Source organism: Triticum urartu, chromosome 2 (assembly GCF_003073215.2).
Source record: "Triticum urartu cultivar G1812 chromosome 2, Tu2.1, whole genome shotgun sequence".
In the NCBI taxonomy this organism is placed as follows: domain Eukaryota; kingdom Viridiplantae; phylum Streptophyta; class Magnoliopsida; order Poales; family Poaceae; genus Triticum; species Triticum urartu.
This window is the reverse complement of record NC_053023.1, coordinates 715,005,459-715,017,495: the sequence shown is the minus strand read 5'-3', so window position 1 is coordinate 715,017,495 and position 12,037 is coordinate 715,005,459. Positions and strand designations below refer to the sequence as shown.

Sequence of the window (12,037 nt, the reverse complement as noted above, 5' to 3'; positions counted from 1 at the left end):
TTCAAATAGCGCATAACTCTCTCAAGCGCATGCCAATGATCATCTCCCGGTTTTGACACAAACCGACTCAGCTTGCTCACAGCCAAAGACATGTCACGCCTCGTGGCACTCGCCAAATACATAAGCGAGCCAATAATCCGAGAATTCCTCAGTTGATCTCTAGCAATCCGTCGATTCTTTCGAAGCAACACAGTAGCATCATATGGAGTTGGAGAAGGCGTGCAGTCGCTATACCCAAAACGACTCAAGACCTTTTCCACATAATGAGACTGAAGCAGTGTGATCCCACCATTCTCATCTCTCAACAGCTTGATGTTTAAGATAACATCAGCTACTCCTAGATCCTTCATCTCAAAACAGCGAGATAAGAAATCCTTAACCTCCTTGATTAAATCAAGTTTGGTTCCAAAGATCAATATGTCGTCGACATACAGACAAAGAATAACTCCTTCGCCCCCACCATAGCGATAGTACATGCACTTGTCACCATCGTTTACTACAAAGCCGGCAGTAGTTAATGTTCTTTCGAACTTCTCATGCCACTCCTTAGGAGCTTGTTTAAGGCCATATAAAGACTTTAATAACTTGCACACCTTTCCTTCTTGACCAGGTACTACAAAACCATCTGGCTAATCCATGTAAATTTCCTCCTTCAACTCTCCATTGAGGAAAGTCGTCTTAACGTCCATTTGATGAACGAGAAGACCATGTGAGGCAGCCAGTGATAGTAGCACCCGGATTGTGGTCAGTCTAGCCACGGGTGAGTAAGTATCAAAGAAGTCTTCACCTTCTTTCTGGGTATAACCCTTGGCCACAAGCCGTGCCTTGAATTTTTCAATCGTACCATCAGGTCTAAGCTTCTTCTTGAACACCCACTTACATCCTACAGGTTTGCACCCATAAGGACGGTCAGTGATCTCCCAGGTACCGTTAGCTAAGATGGAATCCATCTCGCTACGTACAGCTTCCTTCCAGTAGTCAGCATCAGGAGATGCATAGGCTTCTGAAATAGTCCTGGGTGTGTCATCCACGAGGTACACAATGAAATCATCACCAAAAGACTTTGCAGTCCTCTGTCTCTTACGCCTCACAGGAGTTCCATTGTTACCCTCAACAGGATTCTCAACGTGTTCCATCGCAATGGTGCGTTCAGGAATTACAGTGAATTCCTCACTAGATGGAGTAGGTATCTCCTGATTTGATGAACTCGACATATCCTTCATAGGAAATATGTCCTCAAAAAAAGTTGCATCATTTGATTCCATAATCGTACCAACATGCATGTCAGATACCTCAGATTTTATTATCAAAAATCTATAGCCGATGCTATGAAAAGCATAGCCCAGAAGAACACAATCCACGGTTTTTGGTCCAAGCTTGCGCTTCTTGGGAATTGGTATATTGACTTTCGCCAAACAACCCCAAGTACGTAGGTAAGAGAACTTCAACCTTTTCCTTTCCCATTCCTCAAATGGAGTCATGGTCTTATGCTTTGTGGTAACTCAGTTTAGGACATGACACACAGTCATTAGTGCCTCCCCCCACCATTCCTTGGATAGACCCGAAGTGTCTAACATGGTGTTAACCATATCAGTTAGAGTTCGGTTCTTTCTTTCGGCTACCCCATTTGACTGGGGTGAGTAGGGAGGCGTCCTCTCATGGATTATACCATGTTCCGCACAAAACAGATCAAATTCATTGGAAAAATACTCTCCACCACGATCGGACCTAAGCCGTTTAATTTTTCGATCAAGTTGGTTCTCTGCCTCAGCTTTATAGTTTTTAAAGAAAGTCAAAGCCTCATCTTTTGATTTCAGAAGATACACATAACAATATCTAGTGGAGTCATCAATCAACGTCATGAAGTATCTCTTTCCACCTTTTGTCAACACGCCATTCATGTCACAAAGATCAGAATATATAAGCTCTAGTGGTGCCAAGTCTCTTGCCTCTGCAGTCTTATGGGACTTGCGAGGTTGCTTAGCTTGCACACATACTTGGCACTTGGAGCCTTTGACAGTAGAGATTTTTGGAATTAAATTCATATTGGCTAACCGCGTCATGCAACCAAAATTAATATGACAGAGTCGTGAATGCCAAATATCAGACTCATTATTGTGGCAAACATTATTAATAACTTTAGTGCAAATATCTGACAAAGATAGGCGGAACAAGCCTCCGCACTCAGATCCTTTTCCAAAAAATTGTCCACACTTAGAAATTACAACTTTATTGGATTCGAAAACCAACTTAAAACCATCTCGACATAAACGGGAACCGCTAACGAGATTTTTATTGATGGACGGCACATGATGAACGTTCTTCAGACGCACAGTCTTCTCCGAAGTAAACTTCAGATCGACCGTACCAACACCTCGAACGATGGCATGTGACCCGTTCCCCATCAGCACGGGTGAAGTCCCTGTTGCCTGGTAAGAAGAAAACATGGAGGCGTCAGCACAAACATGTACATTGGCATCGGTGTCAATTAACCAATCAGGGGATTGAAATACTGAAAGGATGGTAGGAAAAATACCATACCCTGATTCCTTCATATCAGTATCACCGATGACAACATTAGCGGACTTGCCGCTCTTCTCATGTTCGCGCTCCTCAAAGCGGTTAGGACACTTCGGAGCCCAGTGATTAGGATCACCGCAGACATGGCAAAGTCCCTTCCCCTTCTTATGATAATTCTTCTTGAAGTTGGTAGAATGTGATGGCTTGTTCTTTGTATCAAACTTGCCTTTGCCCTGAGTTTTGTTCTTATTGTTTTTGAACTTGTTGGGCTGGGAGTTCTTCTTCTGTACCATGTGGGCACTAGAACCTCCCTCAGCAACTCAAGCACGTGTGTCCTTTGCTCTCGCCTTCTCTTCAACATCAAGAGTACCAATGAAATCCGCAACGGAAAACTCTTGTCTCTTGTGTTTCAGGGAAGTAGAAAAATTGTTCCACGAAGGTGGAAGCTTGGCAATGATGCCTCCGGCAACAAATTTGTCCGGCAACACACACTTGAAGTACTCAAGTTCTTTTGCGAGCGACTGTATCTCATGAGCCTGCTGTACAACAGGGCGCTCATCAGTCATCTTGTAGTCATAGAATTGCTCCATGACGTACAACTCGCTGCCGGCGTCTGAGGCACCAAACTTGGCCTCGAGCGCAGCCCACATGTCCTTGCCGTTGTCAAACGACATATACGAATCCACAATGGAGTCATCAAGAACACTCAGAAGAGCGCCTTTAAAGAGGATATCGATCTTCTCAAAAGCTTCCAGCTGTGCTGGATTAAGATCGCCCTCAGGCTTGCCCTTGGTGGCATCATAGCAGCTCATGGTCTGAAGCCAGTAGACTGCTCTCGTGCGCCACCTCTTATATTGCGCCCCCTTAAAGGCAGGCGGCTTCAGATGCGCAGCAAAACCACTCGGAGTAAATTGCCTATAATCAGGTTTTTGGATTGTTGGAAATATGAGCAAATTAGTACGAGATTTAATCCGAATAAACAGAAGATAAATCATGACCACAGCAGCAGAGATTAAACTAATCATGCGAACTAGCATAGCAGATGAACATATCACATCTAGGGCACATACTAGAAGCATGAATTCTACCACGATCTCGAACAGGAAGGATAGAATCACATACGGTGCAGCGGGTGCAGCACCGCCGGCGTTGACGTTGTCGCCCATGTCGTCGAGGACGAGGTTGCCGAGGTCGGGGAAGAAGTCGTCGTTCGCGAAGTCGTCGCTGCCAGCAGTCGCGCGAGTGCGCTCCCCCAAAACCTGATCGCCCCTCTCCCATACAGGATCACGAGAGGCGGGGTTCCGGAGGCCTGCTGTCCCTTCACGCGGTGCACGCCAGAAGGAGGGATGGAGAAGACTTGCTTGGCGGCGCTATGATCTGGAACAGTGGTGAGAAACCATACGAAGCGGCGGCGGCTAGGGTAGACGTTTGCCTGACTATATAGTGCGTGCCGGGTAGGTCGTGGGAGTAAACCCCACGTCCGAGTCGTCACGATCCAAAAAAATCGGAAACGGTTCAGTAATTAACGCGTCCGTTAATTATTAATTAATGACTCATTAATTTTCCCATGCAGCAAAAATATAGACAACGTGCATAGCTCTGTCCTCGGCTCGGCTCAATCCCGCAACCTGCGGCGCGTCGTGACGAGGCGTGGCGTGGCGAGGCGAGCGAGGAGGAGGAGCGTGCGTGTAGGTCTCCTCTTCTCATGCTCATACAAGTGGTAGAAGAGCTCACCTTATAAAGAGGTGCAACTCTCTCTCAACTTCCGGGGTGGGACTAAACTTTAGCCTCACTCACTCCACTCACAAGTGTGCATGAATGGGCCAAGAGAATTTCAGAATTTTAGTTGGGCTTTGGGCCAAAGGCCTACTAGCAAAATTTCAACAATCCCCCACAAAGTCTCATTGGCACATCTCATCATTTAGTTCCAAAACATTGTTTTATATATCGGTGCTTAGTGGAGACTGTGAAGTTGAACTTCCACTTAGAAATTTATGCTACACTAGATCACAACTTGAATAGTGGACTATGCCTTGAACTACAAGTTTTCTGTGAAACTAGTTTCACACAAATTCTTGACCGATATTGGGCTGCCGCAAGGCTTCCCCGCGGGTGGAGCGTATACGTCATAATCCAGGGCCTTTCATGAATTTATTAGAGAACACCCAATTCTCACAGACTGCGACGTTAACAGTCAAATTCATATAGGTGTGTTCCTCAGAAGATGTTCTTGAGGACAACATCTCTGCTTACCCGAATAAGCCACTTGGAACACATTAAGATAAGTATCAACCTGCCATGCAGATCAGGAGAGTATTGCATCTTCACGGAGTGGGATAATTAATATAGGGATACTCTCCTCCCAGCTGACCAACAGCTTGTCTCCCACTTCTACTTCACGGGATCTCCGATCACATAGAGTGGGTTACCACTATGGACAACTCATGCGGTGGGTCTCAAACCCATCTCCATCGATGCATTATCTATCACGTTACATGATAGACCCTTTGTGAAGGGATCTGCCAAGTTTTTCGACGTTTGGATATAATCCAACGTAATAAATCCGGAGTTCCTCAATTTTCTGACAGATTTTAGTCTCCTCTTCACATGCCTTGAGGATTTCATATTGTCCTTAGAACTGTTTATCTTGACGATCACAGTTTGATTATCACAGTTCATAAGGATAGGGGGTATTGGTTTTTCAACCATAGGTAAGTCCATCAAGAGTTCACGAAGCCACTCTGCTTCAACAGTGGCAGTGTCTAATGCTGTGAGTTCTGCTTCCATAGATAACCTCGTTAAGATGGTCTGCTTGCAAGACTTCCAGGAAACAGCGCCACCACCAAGTGTAAAAACATATCCACATGTGGCCTTAATCTCATCAGCATCAGATATCCAGTTTGAGTCACTATAACCCTCCAGTACCCTTGGATACCCGGTGTAGTGAATCCCATAGCTCGCGGTGCCATTCAAATAGCGCATAACTCTCTCAAGCGCATGCCAATGATCATCTCCCGGTTTTGACACAAACCGACTCAGCTTGCTCACAGCCAAAGACATGTCACGCCTCGTGGCACTCGCCAGATACATAAGCGAGCCAATAATCCGAGAATACCTCAGTTGATCTCTAGCAATCCGTCGATTCTTTTGAAGCAACACAGTAGCATCATATGGAGTTGGAGAAGGCGTGCAGTCGCTATACCCAAAATGACTCAAGACCTTTTCCACATAATGAGACTGAAGCAGTGTGATCTCACCATTCTCATCTCTCAATAGCTTGATGTTTAAGATAACATCAGCTACTCCTAGATCCTTCATCTCAAAACAGCGAGATAAGAAATCCTTAACCTCCTTGATTAAATCAAGTTTGGTTCCAAAGATCAATATGTCGTCGACATACAGACAAAGAATAACTCCTTCGCCCCCACCATAGCGATAGTACACGCACTTATCACCATCGTTTACTACAAAGCCGGCAGTAGTTAATGTTCTTTCGAACTTCTCATGCCACTCCTTAGGAGCTTGTTTAAGGCCATATAAAGACTTTAATAACTTGCACACCTTTCCTTCCTGACCAGGTACTATAAAACCATCTGGCTGATCCATGTAAATTTCCTCCTTCAACTCTCCATTGAGGAAAGCCGTCTTAACATCCATTTGATGAATGAGAAGACCATGTGAGGCAGCCAGTGATAGTAGCACCCGAATTGTGGTCAGTCTAGCCACGGGTGAGTAAGTATCAAAGAAGTCTTCACCTTGTTTCTGGGTATAACCCTTGGCCACAAGCCGTGCCTTGTACTTTTCACGGTCAGTGATCTCCCAGGTACCGTTAGCTAAGATGGAATCCATCTCGCTACGTACAGCTTCCTTCCAGTAGTCAGCATCAGGAGATGCTTAGGCTTCTGAAATAGTCTGAGGCGAGGCGAGGCGAGGCGAGGCGTGGCGAGGCGAGCGAGGAGGAGGAGCGCGTGTGTAGGTCTCCTCTTCTCATGCTCATACAAGTGGTAGAAGAGCTCACCTTATAAAGAGGTGCAACTCTCTCTCAACTTTCGGGGTGGGACTAAACTTTAGCCTCACTCATTTCACTCACATGTGTGCATGAATAGGCCAAGAGAATTTCAGAATTTTAGTTAGGATTTGGGCCAAAGGCCTACTAGCAAAATTCAAACAGTACTACGGCCATAAGCAGCAAGTTCATGGCTACGTTGTAATCTCAAACTCCCTTTATCTCTATTCCCTCTCCTGTTCCTCTTGTTCTTTATATGTACTGCTTTATCCTAGCGATTGGTCTCAACTTGTACGCCACGAACAGGGGCTCTTCCTGTCACATATAAATAAAGATCACGCGGCTCCTTATGAGGAGTAGGAACGCTTCCAAAGTTTACAAGAAGATCAGTGACATGTCGTGTTATTGTATAATACGCATTGTATATTTTCTGATAAAGAAAATAAAAATCAATTTATACTAGAAAACTTCAGGGCGAAGTACAGTAATATCATTCCCGGCAATAAATACGTAAAACCCTGGAACTTCGTGAGGAAGGAATTTGAATTATAAAACCCCAACTCCCTTCTTAGTTACGATACACCTCGCCACTGCCTCACCCACCAAGACACCCACCCCTACCGCCCTACGCCGCACCGTTCCATGGAGATGGAGGATCTCGCCGGAGCCATCAGGGACCTGGCCGCCCTCTCCACGCGGCTCCTGCTTCAACTCAGCGGCGACGGCGAGAAACGCAACCTGGCCATCTCCCCGCTGTCTATCCACTCCGTGCTCGTCCTTCTCGCTGCCGGTGCCACGGGCGACACCCTCGACCAGATCGTCTCCTTCCTGGGCCTCTCCGGCGGCGCTGCGCATGCGGCCCTCGCCTCGGAGGTGGCCACCCTTGTATTCGGGAGGGCCGATGGCGTGGAGCCCCAAATCCGGTGCGCAGTAGGCGTTTGGGTGGACGCGTCGCTCCGGCTGAGGCCCGCCTTCGCCGACAAGGTCGCCTCCAAGTTCAAGGCCGCGGTGCGAGCCACATTCAGAGAGAATGTACGCACAGTAATTCTCCACTACTTAATTGATTATTATCCGTCCGGCAACCACATTTCTCTTAATTTCTGCTGCAATTCAGATCTTGCCTAGCTAGTTCCTATATATACACAGAGAAAATGTCGATCGATCATACCGCTATATATTGCCTGTATTTTTAATTTGTTTTGTCCAACTAATTGAGAATTAATCAACCTAAGGTGGAAGAGGCGAGGGTTGAGATCAACCGCTGGTTTGAGGACAAGACAGGCGGCTTCATCAAGGACCTCATGCCAGAAGGCCACCTCGACGCCATCTCGACGGTCCTTGTCATCGGCAACGCGCTCTATATGAGGGGCACATGGCTAGATCCGTTCATTCCTTACAACACACTGGACGACGACTTCTTCTTGCCCGACGCCGACGGGAGCCGTGTGCGCGTGCCGTTCATGACGAGCACAAACGATCAGCGAATCAGCTGCCATCCCGGCTTCAAAGTCCTGCTGCTGCCCTACGAGAGCAAAGGCAACCACGAGTTCAGCATGCACATCTACCTCCCCGACGAGCGCGACGGCCTGCAGGCCCTGGTGCGCGAGATCAGCTCCTCCGGCACTGCCGTGTTCGTGGCCCGCTGCGTCCCGGCGGCACGAGGCGTCGAGGTGGGGAACCTCACGATCCCAAAGTTCAAGGTGTCATCAAAGATGGACGCGGGGGATGTGCTGCAAGGTCTTGGCCTGGAGCTGCCGTTCCGCTTCACGCACGACTGGTCGGAGATGATTGAGTTGGCGGAGCCTCTAAAGGTGCAGAATGTGCTCCACGAGTGCGTCGTGGAGGTGGACGAGGATGGAACCATGGCCGCTGCGGCCACTGAAGCTGACTGTGATGTTTTTTTTTTTTGTTTGAGAAAGACTGTGATGTTGGGTTTTCTCTGTACGGAGAGGAACCGGCTCGCGTGGACTTCGTGGCGGATCATCCGTTCCTGGTCCTCATCAGGGAGGACAAGAGCGGCATTCTGCTTTGAGTCAATTACACCACAGGTGCTAGAACTTGGCACGAATAATCACTTTAGTGCTAGAACTTGTGGTATACATGTAAATGGTTTAAAAACTTGGCTTGACGGTGCAAATACGGTGTTGTATACGCCTGCTGCGTTGACTAGGTGTGTCAGCTAGCGTGAGGCCCGCTGTCAGTGAGAAGAAGGAGAGGGCAGGGCCTGTGGTCTGCCTTTTTGCGAAAAGCCACTTGATAATTTTTTCTCTCTCACGAAAAAGTTGCTCTAGAGAAATTGTACATAAAAGAAAAATGCTACTCCTCAGATTCAAACTCACGACCTACACGTGCGGTTGGCTATCCAGCACACAGAGTCAGATTTGACAACACAGTAAGATATATAAGCTTTATATACTTTAGGCTGAACAATATAAATTAAGAACTTTAATCCCATAAGCAAAATATAACAAGTTAAATACCCAGGCATACCACCCCAACACAAGACATCTCTTGTTTAAAAAGTATAATTACACTATGCATAATTCAAAAGGTTCATGTCATTTTAAATAGAATTAATGTGTTATTTTAAAACATATTCATACAATTTAAAATACTAATGAATTACAAAATACGCTTATATGATTTGAATAGTACACATCAGAATCTGCAATCCGATGGCACACTAGGCTCCTATTTATTTTTCATACATATTTTATATTTAATTTTAGTTACAAAATATGTAAAAAAATAGAAAACACATAAAATTTATTAAACACCTGAACTCTTTTAAACAACCTAAAATTTCCTTAAACCATGATCACTTTTATATACTACATGAATATGATATTGAAATCAGGAAACAATTAACATATATATGAATTTATTTAAATATAAAAAATTCTAGAAGTAATTTACTATTTTCTTAAAATGTGAACACGTTTTAAATCATAGTTTTTTTAAATTCATAAGTTAATTATATGGTTGTTAAATTTAGTGCGGGGACATGTTTTGATGTTATATGAACTTCTATAATGTAATTTGTTTTCTTAGTATATATATTATTTATAACACATCATTATAATTTACAAAAAATTAAAATGCAAAAAACTAAAACGTTGCAATTGTCCACACTGACTACAATTCAGTTTAGCCACACGATCGTTTTGTGTTATAGCCATAAAATTTAATTATATGGATTTTTGTTAAATTAGTACCTGGATATGTTTCTATTTATATGAACATTTTCAATGTAGTTTATTTTATTTATATGTATATTATTTATAACGCATGATTATAGTTTACATATTTTTTACAAAATTTAAAAAATGTGAAAAATTAAAATGTTGAAAATGGTTGCGCCGAATGCAATTCAGTTTAGTCACACGATCGTGGTGTGTTATATTCATAAATTGTAATTTACATCAAAATAAGTTGCCTTGTCGGTTGTGGTGCAATGCCCGGGCACTTATTTACCTGATTAGGTTCCTGGTTTGAATGACCGATCATGCACTGATTTTTGGGACTAAAAAATGCACTGATTTTTTCCGCAAAATAATGCACTGGTTTTTGGGATTAAAATTGTTCAGGAACTCCGCAGGTGACATGTTCAAACCTCTGGCGGACCATTTTATTTTCTGTACTTTTTTCTGAGATAAAAAATATATCAGGGGCTTTTTGGAAAATAAAAAGGCCACACGCCCAGCCCTACCCTTTCGGCCACTGAAAGTGGGCTCCTCGCCATGCTGGAACGCCAAGTCAGAGCTGCAGGAGTATACAACACCGTATTTACACAATCAAGCCAAGTTCTTGAACCACTTATATGTACAGCACAAGTTCTGGCACTAAAGTGACTATTTGTGTCAAGTTTTAGCACCAATGGTGCAATTGACTCTTCTGCTTTTTGCAGGGCAAGTGCTCAATCCCCTGCTCTAGCTACTATAGTACTACGTAGTTCTTTCTGCTAGAAATCCACAAAATTGATTCGTTTTGTGATCTGGTTTATGTAAGGATAATTAATGAACAAGCATTCGCTCTCGTACACCAAAATCTTTTTGCATCGTTGGTGGCTCATGCCAACTTTCAAATTTGTGTTCAAGCATACACCAACAACCTTTCCCTGCTTGCTCAAAGGGTGATTCATCTGAAGCAGTCAATATTTATCCAAGGCGGTAACATTTTGAATGGCACTGTAATCTTGCACCAAGTGGTGCATGAGCTCAGGGCCTCGGTGGAGTTAATCATCTCGGATTATTAGATGCACTATGTTGTCTCATCTAACTCCGATGCCGATGATTTTATGTGGAGATTCATGAGGATTTTGTTTTCTCTTTTATGTTTGATTGAGTCAATAGATGAGACACTGTCTTGCAGCACGTCGTCCTACTGGTGGCAGCGTCCGTCGTTGCCATTTGTAGCATGTTATCTCAACGGTCACAACATCCGCCCTCGTCACGACGGCCCTTGCAACATGTCGCTCTACCGCTTACAGCACATTGTTCCACCGGTCGCAGCGTCCATCGTTGCTAGTTTCAGCATTTCGTCTCAATGGTCACAACATCCGCCTCGTCACTCGCAGCACATCATCTCCCTAATCGTATCATTCGCCATTGTTGCTTGAAACATGTAGTCCCACTGGTTGCAACATCCATGTCGTTGTTCCCAGCACGCCCCATAACATCTGTCAAATGCATTCAAGAATGGAACATTGAGGATAAGGTATTTGGGATCACATTGGATAATGCAACATCTAATAATTCAGTGGCAGCAGGATTGAAGTGCAATTTTGTGGCCGAGAATGCTCTTTCGGTGAGTGGAATATTGTTGCACAATTGATGTGCAACACATATGATAAATCTCATTGTCCAGGACGGGTTGGATTTTGTGGTGTTCAACAGTGTCAGATGCTTTCTTGAAATGAAGCTCGATGATAACCACCCTATTACCGAAAGCATGACATTGGTGGACAACTCTTCTTCCCAATACCAAAATCGGCATCCTTCCTACATAAAATTTTGAGCAAACAATGAGTTTCAAATTGCGATGAATCTGAAGAACAACCGTACGAAATGGAACTGACCCCGTCCTTTTCTCACTTGTAGAACACCCATCCAGGATGTTTCGCCGTGCTCGAAATGTGGCGCAGCACCAGCCACGAGAGGTGGTCACACTTGATGATAGGCAGCGACGAGCCTACGAGCTTCTGTGTGAGTGTTGAGCCCGGCCGACGAGCATACGCGGTTGTACCTGCAGGCGGGTGTTATGGGAGCGCCAAGAGGAGGGGGACATACTGAGAGGCGACACAGAGTGGCCGAGGGGGCTGCGGTTCCGTCCCTGTTGAATCACTGCAAAACGCAACGACACTAACGGCGGGGTGCGTCAAATCCGACAACGGGGGCGGCGGACGTAGATCCGTTGATTTTGGCGACGACGATGATGAGAATCGAGGCGGGGGAGAGTGTGGCTAGAGGCGGCGGGTGCTAGGGGGCGGAGGTGGCGCGTGGTGGCCGGCGG

General features: G+C 45.1%; 1 protein-coding gene across 1 annotated transcript; it reads left to right on the top strand.

The window, feature by feature from the left end:
* Nucleotides 1-7,136: 7,136 nt before the first annotated feature.
* LOC125538128 (serpin-Z1-like) lies at nucleotides 7,137-11,817 on the top strand. The gene is made up of 4 exons (XM_048701428.1): nucleotides 7,137-7,558; nucleotides 7,759-8,620; nucleotides 11,154-11,332; nucleotides 11,626-11,817. The coding sequence occupies exons 1-4, from the start codon at nucleotides 7,169-7,171 to the stop codon at nucleotides 11,815-11,817; spliced, it is 1,623 nt and encodes a 540-aa protein (XP_048557385.1). The 5' UTR covers nucleotides 7,137-7,168.
* Nucleotides 11,818-12,037: the final 220 nt, after the last annotated feature.